Source organism: Pelobates fuscus, chromosome 5, assembly GCF_036172605.1.
Source record: "Pelobates fuscus isolate aPelFus1 chromosome 5, aPelFus1.pri, whole genome shotgun sequence".
Classification (NCBI taxonomy): domain Eukaryota; kingdom Metazoa; phylum Chordata; class Amphibia; order Anura; family Pelobatidae; genus Pelobates; species Pelobates fuscus.
Genome location: NC_086321.1, coordinates 192,365,533 through 192,380,851, shown reverse-complemented (window position 1 = coordinate 192,380,851; position 15,319 = coordinate 192,365,533). Strand labels below are relative to the sequence as shown.

The window sequence follows — 15,319 nt, the reverse complement described above, 5'->3', positions numbered from 1 at the left end:
GATAGGTTTCATATTTAATATTTGATGTGAAATGAAAGCCCTATTTATCCTGAACAAATTGATATATAACAAGTGTTGGGGCACTTAATACGAAAAAGGTACATTATGGTTGAATAGACATATAGTCAAATTCCTGGTTTTGTTTTTGGTCAGAACTTGTACAATTGCCGTCCTTAAGGGGTTAAGGCTGTTAGGCAAAATAATTACAACACCTGAAGAGAACTAACATGAGAATTGCTAATTTATGGCCAAAATAGCAGAACTAGCAGGGAGCAAAATTGCAGATTTTCATTTTTGTCTCTTTGTTTTCATTTTCCATTTAGACTATTATTGAATCGGATTTCCAATTATTCCCATTAATTCACAATCCCAGGTTAATAAATAAACTCCATTGTGTTCTTTTTTCCCCCTATTTGTAACCCTATCATATGTTTTTGTCTGTGTGTATGTGAGTGCATGTAACCAGATAGCATAGGATGCTGCAGCCCTCCTCACCATAGCAACTGTTACCATAGGACCCGCCTCTCTCTTACTCCTGTTGCCATAGAAACTGTATCCATGGCCCATTTGCAGGATGTTACTAGGGAGGGAAGGAAGACTGTGCGCTAATGAGCAGATCTATATACGGTGTGTGTGTGTGTGTACCTAGGATTTCGGGTAAACAAGGAGAATTATTCTTAATTTATACTTATATAATTATATGTATGGGATGTCTATATCCATAAATATATATATATATATATATATATATATATAAATATATATAAAGAAATATCCTCATAGTGTATATCTAATAAATATATATATATATATATATATATATATATATATATATATATATATATATATATATATATATATATATAATTAAATATGCACACCACGCATTACATTTGCAAAGGCAATGAAGAGTTAATCACGTTTCCTCTCACAAACAAGTACCACCTCTTTCCAAATCACCATCTCAGCAATCCCACCAATATGACCCCAGAGACCCTCCTTCATCACATTCATATCCTCAGCACTCATTCAGCTCTCAGACACCTACACTACTCACTCACATCTTTACACCCAACCTTAATCTGGGAAGCAAACTGCCCTCCTCATCAATCCTAGCACCCAGACATCATACCCACCCCCATCTGCCATAACATACAGCGCAAGCAAGCACCCCTCCCTGCCCTCCCCATCCTGCAGCTCAGACACCTGGTCCCATTTAGCCCTAAATCCAAAGCACTCCTCCAGCCCACTGCACTCCTCAAGCCCATGCACCTTCCATGCAAATCTCCACCCGTGGCACAGCCCTCTACTCTCAGCACTCCTCCCCCCTCCAAACCTCCACCCATCAGCTGTCTCCAAACTGCATCTGTAACCACTGAGAGGTGAGTAAAGAGATATATATATATATTCATGTGAGCAGATTCTCATATATGCCTGCCTGAATTCACTTCATGTGTCTGTGTATATATTTATACATTGTTTGACATAGATCTTGATTACATAAAATTATGTTAGTATTTATCTGTATATCTTTGAATGCATACATATTCTGCTAAACAGACGTGTATATATGTGAGAGAGAATGTGTGTGTGTATATATATATATATATATATATATATATATATGTATATGTATATGTATAAACAATCATTTTATGGGGATTTTGTCTATGTATCATAGTTGTATCTGTCTTGGTATATGTATGGTCATGTTTTTTTTTTAATTTTTGGTGTATTGCCACATGTGATTTCTATATCTACATGAGTGTTATAGTGTAAAAATGTGTACTGAGAACCTGAAATTGCAAAAATGGATATATCATTGTGCTGATGTACGCATCTTTATGTAAACAATATCACATAAGCTTAGAAGAATGTAATGTCTATTTTACTTATCATTAATATGAAGTATCAGCATGCTCTGCTTGCCACAGTATGTATTATTGCACATAACTAGTATTATTTTGTATCTGTGCGTTGACCTTATTGTGTATGGGATCATAAACACGTAAATAGTGTTTCACTGTATACATGTGCTTGTGTTACTCTATTTTATATACATTACTGTTAATATGTAAACTACAACAATTTTGATTATTGCATTTTAAAGAGGTGTGTGTGTGTCACACTAAAATAATCTAATTTGAGTTGACATTTATTTTTATGCCATAACACTGTTGACCATGGATTAAAAAAGCATTGTTTCCAAAGGTTCTCTAACATATTAACAGTTCAGGAATATATTCTAGAGAATGATGTACCTGTACTATTTGCTTTTTCCAGGCACCTGTACTCTCTGAGATCCTTTGGGAGAATCCTTCAGAGACAGACAGAAAGTGAAACAATGTTTACAAACAGACCTTCTAAGACAGGGTGAAAGAGGAACACTAACAACTTGGGCCAAAAATATTCAGAATAGTTTTGTAGAAGGTAACTGAAACCTCAGCATGTAAGATTTAGTGCTCCTGATAAATTAGGCAATTCTATTGCAAATAGGCTGCAAAGAGACAAGCTAAGGTCCAGTCCAATGAAGAGTAGTAGGCTGTGTTCCTCTTCATTGCCATGAAATTGTGAGGACCAGACTAGAGGCACAAATCTCATGGTGTGTGGGAAGGCAACTCGAAAGAATCCCAAGGGTTGGATGAAATATATGTGAGACCGGCTCATGCATGTTCAGCGGAGGAACATTTGGGTTTTCTGATGGAGGGTGCTACATGGGAGACTGGCAGGAGGGCAGAGCACATGGTTATGGCGTGTGTAAAGGCCCTACAAAACAGGGTGAATACAGTGGTCTCTGGAGCAATGGCTTTGAATCTCTTGGAGTATACACTTGGCCCAGTGGAAACACATACCGTGGATATTGGGACCAGGGCAAAAGGAATGGGTTAGGTGAGGAGCACAAAGGTCGCTGGTTGTATCGAGGAGAGTGGACACATGGCCTGAAAGGGAGGCTCGGAGTGAGAGAGAGCCTGTCTGGAGCACGTTATGAGGGACTATGGACAGATGGTCAACAAGATGGATATGGCGTTGAAACATATTCAGATGGAGGTAAGGTATCTTTCTGTGCAGTGATATGTCTGTGTCACAATCTGACTGCCCAAGAATGAACAATATTATGTATATATACAATTATCAAATATGATAAATCTGCCTTTTATGTAGTGTTCTAAGGGTTATTATAAAATGACTGTGACTAATCTATTTATCAAGAAGTTTCTGATATTTGCCAATCTTGTCTCCATCCTATCCATGCAGGTACATATCAAGGCCAATGGTTGTCTGGCAAACGACATGGATATGGTGTGCGTCAGAGTGTCCCATACCACCAAGCTGCCCTCCTGCGCTCCCCTCGTACTCCAACACTCAGTTCTATGCCTCATTCTCCTGGTCCCCACTGCCCCACAGTAACCGGCCTCCTTCCTGGAAGTCCGGCCTCTGGTTCTCGTGGGGGCTTTGTCCTTAAAGTCCGAGGCGTTGGTTCCGAACTACCTGGAACTGGGGGCAATGGGAAACCCAAGAAAAGAGGTTTCTTCTTCACACGCTCACTTATCCTCAATAGCTTTCGGCTGAATCGTAGCTCAGATTCCAAGAACACTTCTGGGGGTCGGGACAGCCAACGAAGCTCATTGAGGAGTGAAACACGGGGGGCTGGGGGATCCTTTAGCTCTAGTGCCAGTCAAGATGGTTCCAGCCCCAGTGTGGCAGAGACAGAACCAGAGCTACCAATTGCTGCCTGGGAAACTGAAACATATGCAGGTGAATGGAGGGGGGATCGTCGCAGTGGGTATGGGGTCAGCCGGCGGTCAAATGGACTTTGTTATGAGGGAGAATGGCTGCGGAATCGGAGGCATGGTTATGGAAGGACAACTTATCCAGATGGCTCTCGAGAAGAGGGCAAATATAAAATGAACATGCTGGCCAGTGGCAAGGTCAAGAGCCTGTTTCCTCTACGAAGGGGGAAAGGGAGAGAGAAAGTGGAGAGAGCAGTGGAGGCTGCAAGGAGAGCAGAGGGAACTGCAAAACAGAAGCAGGAGATGGCAGTGGCCAGGTAAGGAGGTGTCACAATCTGTATTACTGATGCCTTTTCTACCCAAATATCGTGACTAATTCCTTGTAACTGTGTGCAGAGGCTGTGCAGTGTGATATTCCTGACAGTTTAGTACAATATAAACATTGGACATGTGTCTCCCTCGGGCAGTGCCATGCAGATTGCCTAGCCAAAGAACATGTCACTTTTCCATTTAATCCAAATGTTTATCTTTTTAATACATACTGTCGTATATGTGTCAGAAGCCAGACCAGATTTTTATTTTTCAGGTTTTTATGTTTGTGGAAAATATAAGTAACCAAATAGATAGAAAAAAAAAAAAGTCAAACTCCCATCAAATATACAAACACCACAAAAGAATCTCAAAACTTTGTAAATGAGAAGCATACAGAAAAAAACGTGTCAATGTGCCTACTGAGTGAGTATAAAGAATATATATATATATATCGAAGGATGTCTTATTATCATTAATTATTTTTATTTTTTTAAATTCTTTATTTTTTGTTGTGCATGATTTAACCAATTTTCCTGCATCATCACAATAAACAAATGCAGAAAATAGGCATTATTCACAATGAAACATAGGACATGAGGTGTTAAACATTTAAAACTATTGCTCTGTTCCATTACGCTGAGTCGGCACATTTTTATGTTGAGATTAGAGTACGTTTAAGACAGCTACACACATGTTTAGTAATACAGTTTGGGTTCAAGTTGGTTATGCGTGTCCTATGAATGCTAGTATTCAGTTTGTGTGGTCAGCATGCGTTATTCAGGTGTGTGCAGCTATGTGAGAGCGTTGGTATGGTATATGCTTGCGAGTCACGAGTGTATGGAAAGAGAAATACACATAGTATTTGCCAGGCAGGCAGGTTTGGCCTCATTAAATGAGTAGTTGACAGGCTATCTGAGAGTGTGATAGATGAGTACAGTAAGGCATTACACAAGTATGAAAAGAATATTATGAGAATGCTAAATCAAAACAGTGAATATTTCTTTAAAGTCCTACATTGTTAGAGAGTCTCTGGTTAGGAGGCTGCAGTGTGGCATAGACAGCGTCCTCAGCAGCAGAGGCTTTGGGTATGTACCTCTGTGGTTTACTGTCAGCCTATGCCCAGCACCGGGAGAGATGTTGGGGATACTTTGGAGTCCTCCTGGAGCATATTATGGTGCAGCGTCGCTGGTTCCAGGGGCTGGCTCATCCGCCCGTCGCTGTGGGGGCTTGCTTCGAAGTTACAGGCAAGTGGAGTCCCCTTCTGATAATCTGGGGCTCTCCGTGATATCGGGTGGGTTCGGAGCCGTGCAGGAAGCTTGCCAGTTGTTGGTGGCGTTGTGGGTCTCGGCTTCATGCTGTATCTGTGGGGAGCGTGTAGGTCACTTCGCGGTGGCATCGTTGCGCAGCGTGATCTCGCTTGTTTGTGTGCAGGCAGGAGGGGTCTCCATCTCCAGCGCCATGTTCTTGGTCTCGTCGGGCGGGAGCCCGTGCGGCTGTGGCGGGTATGTGCGGGTTCGCCCTTGGGTGAGTTCACTGACTCTGTGATCTGTCGCTCTCTGCTTGCCAGTTTTGCCCAAAAGGCGTCGAATAAGGCATCAAGCTTGTACTGCAAGTGGTGCCTTTCTGTGCGGTTGTGGTCACATGTGTCGCCCGCCATAGTATAGGCCTGTGTAGCTAAGGGCTGCCTGTGAGGCTCTGCTGTCAGCACTCGTTGTAGCCCTGCTGCCTGGAGGGGTTGGACCGGGATCACCCCCACCGGTCCTAAGGGGGGGGAGCGGGTAGTCAGTGGCTCGGTATCTCCGGCGTAGGGGCGAGGATAACGGCCATCTCCCCCCAGCTCCATCCACCGCAGGCCGCAGCCTGCCACCTTGGACTCACGATTACAGGATACACTCGAGTCTGGTATCGGGTGATTCACCAGGGAGCCCCTGACATGGGTGGCGTACCCCGGTATCATTTCAGGCTTGAAAACTGAGAGTTTCTCCCTATAAACAGTTTTTGTGGCGGGAGCTCCTCCACCATGCGACTGTTCTGCTTGCAGGTCAGGCCCCGCCCCTATCATTAATTATTTTACTTATACTTCACTATTTGCTAATTTTATAAATTACATATAGTCTGCAAGTGTATATATCAAAGAGCAGGAAATATATAATAATAATAATATAAATATAATATAATAATATAACTCATTATCAAGTGAGTTGATATTTATCATTTTTTATCAACTATATCTGTTATATACATAAATAATGATTCTGGTTCTTTGGTAAAAATTGAATACCATATGACATATCCACAGGCAAGGATTATACTGTCTATGTCCTCTTTTCCCCTATGAGTTATGTCTGTGGTTTTACATGTTGATCACTTCTAAATATTTTGTGATAAAAGGAGGATATGGATAGATATATGTATATAATGTGCTTTCCAGGAAAGCCAGCACTCAAGGTCTTGCAAAAAAAGATTCCAATTAAATTTTCAGGTCAATCCATAATTAGTCAACGTTTCAGTTTGAGTATCGAACTTAACTTAACTTGAGTATCGACATAAACATATAATAAACAAATTAGCTTTATATAGGCAGTGTGAAGAACCACTAATCCTCCCCTGTGACATCATCTGGCAGCGACAGTTATTTCTGGTTGCCATGGTAACCCGTGTAAAATACAGAGCGCATGTGCACGAGTGTGCTCCGACCTTAAGTAGACAAAGAGTGGGATCAAAAGACCATCACCTTAAACATTACAATAATAATATGTGTATGATAATATATACGCCGTGCCTTTCACATCGGTATGAGTCTCTTATTGTATAGAGCACTGTGTATATATTATGTCATTTTTTAAGGGGATGTTCTTAAGATCCCACTCTTTTCGCTTGTCCATTTTTCCTACTTTCAACACATAAAATTCAAGAACTGACTGTTTACTTGCTGCCTAATATATTCCACCCCTGACAGGTGCCATCCTAACTATATAAGCAATGTTATTTAATTTACCTGTCAGTGGTTTTAATGTTGTGGCTGATGCTGTGATAACATTTTTGTCATTCTAGCCACTAAAGATGGACAGATAAACTAAAGGGAGGTGGTAGATATTGGGGATCGACCGATTATCGGTTTTGCTGATAGTATCAGTCGATATTCAGATTTTTATTTTTTGTAAATATCAGAATCGTCCGGTAATACCGATAATGAGGTGGGCTGGCGCGTCCTGGCCCTGGGGGCGCTAGATTGGAGTGACCGGCAGGAGGTGGGCGCACAGTGCTCCCTCCTTCCAGGCACACTGTGAAGCATGGCCGAGAGGAGCAGTACGCACCGGGGTACAGGAACTTATGTTTCCTGTACCCGGCCGGACTGAAAGGAAGTGCTCACTGAGAGAGGACTTCCTGTCCGGGTACAAGAAACACACGTTCCTGTACCGCAGAGACACGACAGGGGGAGGAACACTTGGGGAGGGGGTAGGGAAGAGGAAAGAATACTATGGGACAGGGGAGTGGGGGGAGAAGGAAAGAACATTATGGGACAGAGGGGGGAGAGAAGGAAAGAACACTATGGGACGGGGGGAGACGGGGGACGGGGGAGAGAAGGAAAGAGCACTATGGGACAGGGGAGGTAGGGTGAGGAAACAAACACAATGGGACAGTCAGAGAGAAGGAAAAAACATTATGGGACACGGGAGAAGGGAAAAGGAAAAAACACTATGGGACAGGGGAGACGGTAGAAGGAAAAAACACTATGGGACAGGGGAAGGGGGAGAAGGAAAAAACACTGGCGGGGGGAGGAAAGAACAGTGGCAAAGGGGAGGAGGAAATAACACTGGGGGAGGGAGGAAAGAACACTACGGGACAGTGGAGTGGAGGAGAACACTATGGGACAGGGGAGGGGGGTTAAGAACACTAGGGGGGAGAGAGAGGAACATTAAGGGGTAGAGGGGGGACCACTAAAAGAGAAGGGAGAGGAACATTAAGGTGAATGGGGGGGCACTAAGAGACAGGTAAGGCGGGGGGAGTTCCTACCGCAGATATTTACACACACACTGCATCCACTACCCGCACTGCATCCACAACACAAACACACACACACTGTATCCACTACGCAAACACACCCACACTTTCTTTTTTTCAAACTAAATGTACAGAATATCGGTAAACTATCGGCTACTGGCCTGAAAGTTCCCAGATTATCGGTATCGGCTCTAAAAAAATCAATATCGGTCGATCCCTAGTAGATATATTAAAGTATCTATCCCTCTTATTATTAGCATCTCTCAAACCCATCTGTTTTTATGTCTCTTGTTCCACTATCTGGTGTTTATCCCTTGTGTTTTCCCTCTCCATTTCCATATATAGGTTAGTACGGTAACATGTCCAAGCTCCTGATTTAGAATTTGCATCACTTTCACTTTTAGTCAGCCTCACTGTTGAAATTCCAATATTTGGTGGTTGTGTGATAAGAGCTAAGAATATGAAATTAATATCTACATAGTTTCACATACAAAGAGGAGGATCTGCACTCATAGTTCTTCCTTTATAACCCACAAGGAAGGGTAGGTGCTCCTGGTTCTTAGGATTGGCACTTCACTATAGTTCCACAACTTGGAAAATAGAAGATGCAGCCATTTAATATATTCTTTAAATTGCAGACTATTAATGTAAACAGCAGACAAAGTGTGATAAAATTTCAACCTATACTGCCTTTGTCAAGTCATAAACTCAAATGTACGGTCATTCCTTTATATACCATATAGAAAGTACAAAAATTATGTAATTAAAAAATAATTAAATCCTTAAGTTCCAAAGCACAATACCACATCCCCATTGGGTTGACACTCTGGTAACTCCAACTAGACTGCCAAATTAAAGATCAAAAGACCTCTGACATCATGAAAGAGGGACATTCCTAGCTCTCAAAAAGGTAAAGAGCACAGAATTAATAAATATATAAGGGAACTCAAGAATCGCGTAAAAAACGTCTTGGCCATAAAGGACTAAGGGAACAATCAGCATAGAGGTACACATCAAAATTGCAGATCAGGATGTAGCCCAGAAATTGCATGACACAAGTGAGTCACATGACTGATACCTCAGACTCCCCCAATAATGCCCATAAAGATGTAACCAAAAGGGCAAAGTTTGCAGCACCCGTGGTTACATGAACTGTCACATAAATATTTACATAGAAAAACTCTGTTCACAAGAACTTTACTTATGATGCTGGGTAAAAGATTAGGGCTGCAAAAGCCATTCAATCAGCCTCTGAGTTAATCCAGCACTATGGGGGACACAAAATGATAGGCCCTAAGAACAATTTATAACATAAACTGGTACCCTGGACTTGTCAAGTTCCATGCAAATATTCTAGAAACCGGACCACACTCACACAAGACTTTGGGTAGGTTCAGAAGAGTTCAGTTTTATTGCTTTTTTATTTGAAAAGCAGGTGTCAATCAATAGGAACCTTTTTGCACCTCTTGAAAGTCCTGGGAGTGCTTATTAAATTGCTGACTTGTTGGCAAGGAGGCGTTCATTTGAAATGTATACAAGTAAAAAACAACTTTTGTGTGTGTGTGTGTGTGTGTATACAGATTGGTTACAAATATATATGTATATACACACACATACAGGGCTCAAGATTTACACTCGAGCCATTGGTGAGTGACAATTTAGTCCTGCTGAGCAGTAATTCACCCCTGGTATGTGTGCTCTGCAGTGTTGAGAAATTTCTAAGGCCTGGCTAGTACTGTAGGCAGGGCCAGATTAAGAGCCCAGTGGGCCTGGTGCCGACAATTATGATGGGCCTAATTACAAAATCTTATTGACCAAAAACACTAAAAACAGGCCTACCTCCTAAGCGTCATGTATCTGATTGAAATGGTGCTGGAGGGAAACTCATAGGATGCAGCTATGAGAAAATACATACCATATGTTTATCTCACGCTTTCATCTTTAAAGTAAACCAATACCCCTAACAGCAGTGTCCAGTAAAGCAGGAAGTCTATGGATGGGGTAAAAGGGTAGGCCACTGAAACAAATCACATAACCAGAACTGCTGAAAGGGGCAAACATACACAAAAAGGGGGCATGTCCGTGTCCCCATGTCTCCCAGTGTCCCCATGTCACTAGGACACTAGGGGACATTGAGAGACATTGGGACCTTGGGAGACATGTGGACACTGAGATACTAGGGAACACTATGAGACTCTTGGGGACACTGGGAGACATGGGGACACTGGGTGACTTTGAGACATGAGGGGACACTGGGAGACATGGGGCACTGAGACACTGTGATAAATAGGGGACACTGTGAGATATAGGGGACACTGGAGACTTTATAAAGACCTGGGTACAGGTCAAAACGTTGCAGTGTCCAATAAACCTGCTTAAATCTATCACAGTGAGTACCTGAGATTTTTTTCTTTTATACTAGGGGACACTGAGACACTTTGGGGCACTGTGAAACATGGGACACTGGGAGACTAGGGGATTCTGAGAGACTAGGGGACACTGAGACACTAAGGACACTCAGACACTACGGACACTGAGAGACACCAGGGACACTGGGAGACATGGGGCACTGAGACACTCTGATACACAGGGGACAATGTGATACATAGGGGACACTGGAGACTTGATAGAGACCTGGGTACAGGTCGAAATGTTGCGGTGTCCAATAAACCTGCTTAAATCTATCACAGTGAGTGCCTGAGATTTTTTCTTTTATACTAGGGGACACTGAGACACTTTGGGGGCACTGTGAAACATGGGACACTGGGAGACTAGGGGGTTCTGAGAGACTAGGGGACACTGAGACACTAAGGACACTGAGACACTACGGACACTGAGAGACACCAGGGACACTGGGAGACATGGGGCACTGTGACACTCTGATACACAGTGGACAATGTGATACATAGGGGACACTGGAGACTTGATAGAGACCTGGGTACAGGTCGAAATGTTGCGGTGTCCAATAAACCTGCTTAAATCTATCACAGTGAGTGCCTGAGATTTTTTCTTTTATACTAAGGAACACTGAGACACTAGGAGACATGGGGACACTGGGAGCCATGGGGACACTGGGAGACATTGGGACACTGGGAGACTAGGGGACTTTGGGAGACTAGGAAACACTGAGACACTAGGGACACTGGCACACTACGGACATTGAGAGACACCAGGGATACTGGGAGATATGGGGATACTTAGATACTAGAGACACTGGCTGAGAGACATGGGGACACTGGAAGTGCCCCATGTCTCCCAGGTCTCAAAGTCGCCTAGTGTCCCCATGTCTCTCAGTGTCACCTAGTGTCTCAGTGTCCCCATGTCGCCCAGTGTCCCCTAGTGTTTGTATCCCCATGTCTCCCAGTGTCCCTTAGAGTCTGTGTCCCCATGTTTCCCAGTGTCTGAATGTCACTAGGACACTAGGAGACACTTAGAGACACCAGGGACACTGAGAGACATGGGGACACTGAGAGACAACAGGGACACTTGGAGACATGGGTATACTGAGAGACGGGGCCACTGTATCCCTAGTGTCTCAGGGTCCCCATGTTCCCCAGTGTCCCAATGTCTCAGCGTCCCCAAGTCTCTCACCGTCCCCATGTCTCGCAGGCTCAGAGCTGCTGTCTGGACTCTCCATGCAGAGCTGCTCCCCCGCGGATCAGTGAGTAGAGAGAGGCAGGGAGGGAGATGCTGTAACTTCTTATCCCTGCCTCTCTCCACACAAACAGCGACCCCTATTGGCCGGTGCTGGTATTGCAGAATAATCTCTGTTTATACTGAGACAGACATTTGCATTGACGGGATTACTGCAATACAGGCAATGGCTAGGCAACCTCAAATACTTGAGAAATACTTGGCAACCATAAGAAATACATGAGAAATATCTGGCAACCCTAAGAGTAGTGTATGTAAAAAATAAATTATTTTTATTTATTTTTAAATCAATGGGCCTATTCCATGGGCCTGGGCCTGGGCCTGGGCCTGGGCCAGGGCCTGGAGCTGCAGCTCCATCAGCCCCTATGTTAATCCGGCCCTGACTGTAGGGTTTGAAATGTGTTTGCATTGCATCATATACATTACATTGATAGATGTGCAGGAGTGTGATCCTTTAATCCAGGGGTGCAAGACACCCACAACAAAGAGTCCAAGAGCATTAAAGCAGGGGTGCACAAAAGGTAGATCCACAGATGTTTTAAAACTGCAACTCCCATTATGCTTTGCATGCCTTTAGAATGGCAAAGCATCATGGAATCTGTGTTAAAACAACTGTGGATCTACCTTTTGTGTACCTCTGCTTTAATGCTCTTGGTCTCTTTGTTGTGGGTGTCTGTATTATCTGTACATATGCGCTGGCGCAGTTTGCAGAGGGGTTTTCTGCACGATGTGGCACTTTTTTTTTATTCATCCCTTCAGTGGTTAGCGTCTTGATGATAAGTTCTTCTGCAGTTTTGGGAGTTCTCTGAATTCCAAAATGGGGGATTCAGAGATGATGTTTTTTTATGAGTCTCATCTTCTGCTAACATGGTTGTACATTGTCAATAATTTTCTGTTCAAGAGCAGGGTTGTAGGTAATCAAAAGTGGTGTTTAGAGTTGTTTTTTTGTACTCCATGTTTTGAAGCAGGTGCATGCTCAGGGTTTTTAGAGAAGAGTGGATTTGTTTGGTAATAGTCCTTTATTTGTAGACTTTTCAGTCTCATAGATTGAGAGATTACATCTATATGTAACTTGTGGCCATTAGGGTCAGAGCATATTTGTTGGTGTCTGAATGCTTGACTGTAGATGATGCCCTGCTTCGTATGGGAAGGATGGAAGTTGGGGCTATAAATATAACTGCATCTGTCTCTGGGCTTTCTATAGAGAGAGGTGTGGATTTTTCCATTAGTACATGTTACAGTTGAGTCCAAAAAGTTTACGGATTTTGTAGGGTCGTCCATTTTTATTTTCACTGATGGGTGGAATGAGTCATGGAATTGTTTGAGTTTTCCCTCAACTCTGGTCCAAATGCTGAAGATACCATCAATGTATCAGTAATATTTGTAAGGTTTGGTGTGTTGGGCTTCTAGTAATCTCTCTTCTAGGCCTTCAACGAAACAATGAGCACATTGGGGTGCCATCTAAGTATTAATAGCAGTGCCCGTGGTTTGTAGATAAACCTCATTGCTAAAACTGAAGTAAATATGTGTGAAGATGAATCGTGCCAGTTCTGCCATTGTTCTTGATTGCTGTTGAAGAGAGAAAATTAAAGCAAGCATCAATACCGTCTTTATGTGGAACGTTGAAGTACAGAGAAACCACATCTACAGATGGTCACAGTGATGGTGTTGAGGAAGTCAATTGTGTCTTTCATTAAGCTGTTGATGTTGGTGACAAGAGGTTTTGCGGTATTATCAAATGATAATGAGGTCTGTTCTGTAAGTGCTCCAAGGTTTATGGGTGTTTATATGCATTCATGCATATCCCGGGTGCTTAAATATGAGTATTTTTTTTAAAAAAAACTTTCCCCCTTCTAGTAACTAGGGATGTGCATGGGGAAAATATTCGGTTCGGTTCGGCATTCTGAAATTCGGAACTTCGGATTTTCTCTTGCAGCCTCTTAGTAGATACCTCCCTGATTCCCAAGGTATTAGGGAGCTATCTACCAAAAGGCTGAAAGACCTAAATTGGTCTTTCAGTCAAATCTACTAATACTAAGTAAAGATTATATTGTATAGTTTTTTGGAATTTTCTCACGCTGTGTAATTTGACTCATAACTCTCTGATTGGTTGCTTTCAATCAACCAATCAGAGTGTTCTTATGAGTCCAATTACACAGCGTGGGAAAATTCCAAAGAAATTTCCCACGCTGTGTAAAATGACACAGAGCACTCTGATTGGTTGAATTTCAAGTTAACCATTCAGAGTGCTGTGACAGGTAAATGTAAAGACTTACCTGTCAGTCTCTTCATTTACCTGTCAGAGCACTCTGATTGGATGGTTTAAACCAACCAATCAGAATGCTCTGAGCCTAATTGCAGGAGCTCAGTCTGCACGGTGCCCTCCATGGGTGAAGATGGATTACTTTTTCAGCATCGAGGAGGGGTTTCGTCTGATTTTTTTTGCGCTTGGTTTTTTTTATGTTTTTGTTTCTTTTAAGTGCAACGGATATTATGTTTTTTTATTTGGCCTTTTTTGGGGCTGAAAAAAAATGATTTTAGAAAAAAGAAGAAATCAAATAGTAAGTTTTATTTATTTTCTTTTACAGGTACTTAGTCATTGTTCCCCCCTCACTAGTTTTAGGGTGAGGGAGTAGGTAGGTTTATTAATTATTTTTGAGCCCCCACCCGCCGCTCAGGGGCTGGGGCCGAGGGTAGGACAATAGGCCCCCCCTTGAAGTAATTTAGGGCCCCCACCCGCCGTTCAGGGGTGGGGGCCGGGGGGGAGGACAATATATTCCCCCCCCTTATTTTACTTTAGGGCCCCCACCCGCTGCTCAGGGGTGGGGTTCAGGGGTGGGGACCTATTGTCCTCCCCCTTATTTTACTTTAGGGCCCCCACCCGCTGCTCAGGGGTGGGGTGAGGGGGACAATAGGTCCCCCCTTCAGTTTAAAAGCCCACACTCGCGCGTCACGGGTGGGGGCTCGGGAGGGGGGACAACTGTTTTTTTTTTTTTTTTTTAACAGTGAGCAGCCACAGCGTTATAGCGAGTAGGGGCAGAATTTATTAATACTAAGTAATTTTTACTACCTTTTGGTAGATAGCTCCCTAATACCGTGGGAATTAGGGAGTTATCTACTAACTCAATCCCATCTATTGACTGGCTAAGTAACTTACATTTTATATGAACGTGTTACTTGATTGTTGTAAGTTGTACAAGATCCCTGCATTTTCGGTATAGTAGTTTTGTCTTCTGTAAGCACTTTATTTTGTAGTATTGGTGTATCTAGTGCTGTTTTCAGCTCTTGGAGCAGCAATATTAAGTACCCTGCATCCCTGCACTTTAGCACTTGGCACCTTACTATATTTGAAGTCTTCTGTAAGTTTATAGCTGCTATCCTTAGGGGTTCTTGGCCAATTTGGCTGTATATTTAATTATTTTATGTTTTTGCATACATTGTGCATGTTGCACTATTGCATTTTACTGTTCTCAATAAAGTGGACTTTTGGATTTCCACCTACTGTTATTTATTTATGGGATTCTCCTGTACTGTATTAATATATGTCTTAGTGATTGTGGCGCCCTGTAGTCTGAATTAGTGTTTAGACATTGTGTATATTGTGTATAGAGGTTGGG

The 15,319-nt window shown here is 42.8% G+C and overlaps 1 protein-coding gene across 1 annotated transcript in view; it reads left to right on the top strand.

Moving 5' to 3' along the window:
- Positions 1 to 1,030: 1,030 nt before the first annotated feature.
- Positions 1,031 to 15,319, top strand: part of JPH4 (junctophilin 4) — a 90,986-nt gene continuing 76,697 nt past the window's right edge. Inside the window, exons 1-3 of the mRNA XM_063454870.1 lie at positions 1,031 to 1,382; positions 2,284 to 3,048; positions 3,256 to 4,048. Coding sequence (XP_063310940.1) covers positions 2,670 to 3,048; positions 3,256 to 4,048 — 1,172 coding nt within the window. The 5' untranslated portion in view covers positions 1,031 to 1,382; positions 2,284 to 2,669. The remainder of the gene's footprint in view (positions 1,383 to 2,283; positions 3,049 to 3,255; positions 4,049 to 15,319) is intronic.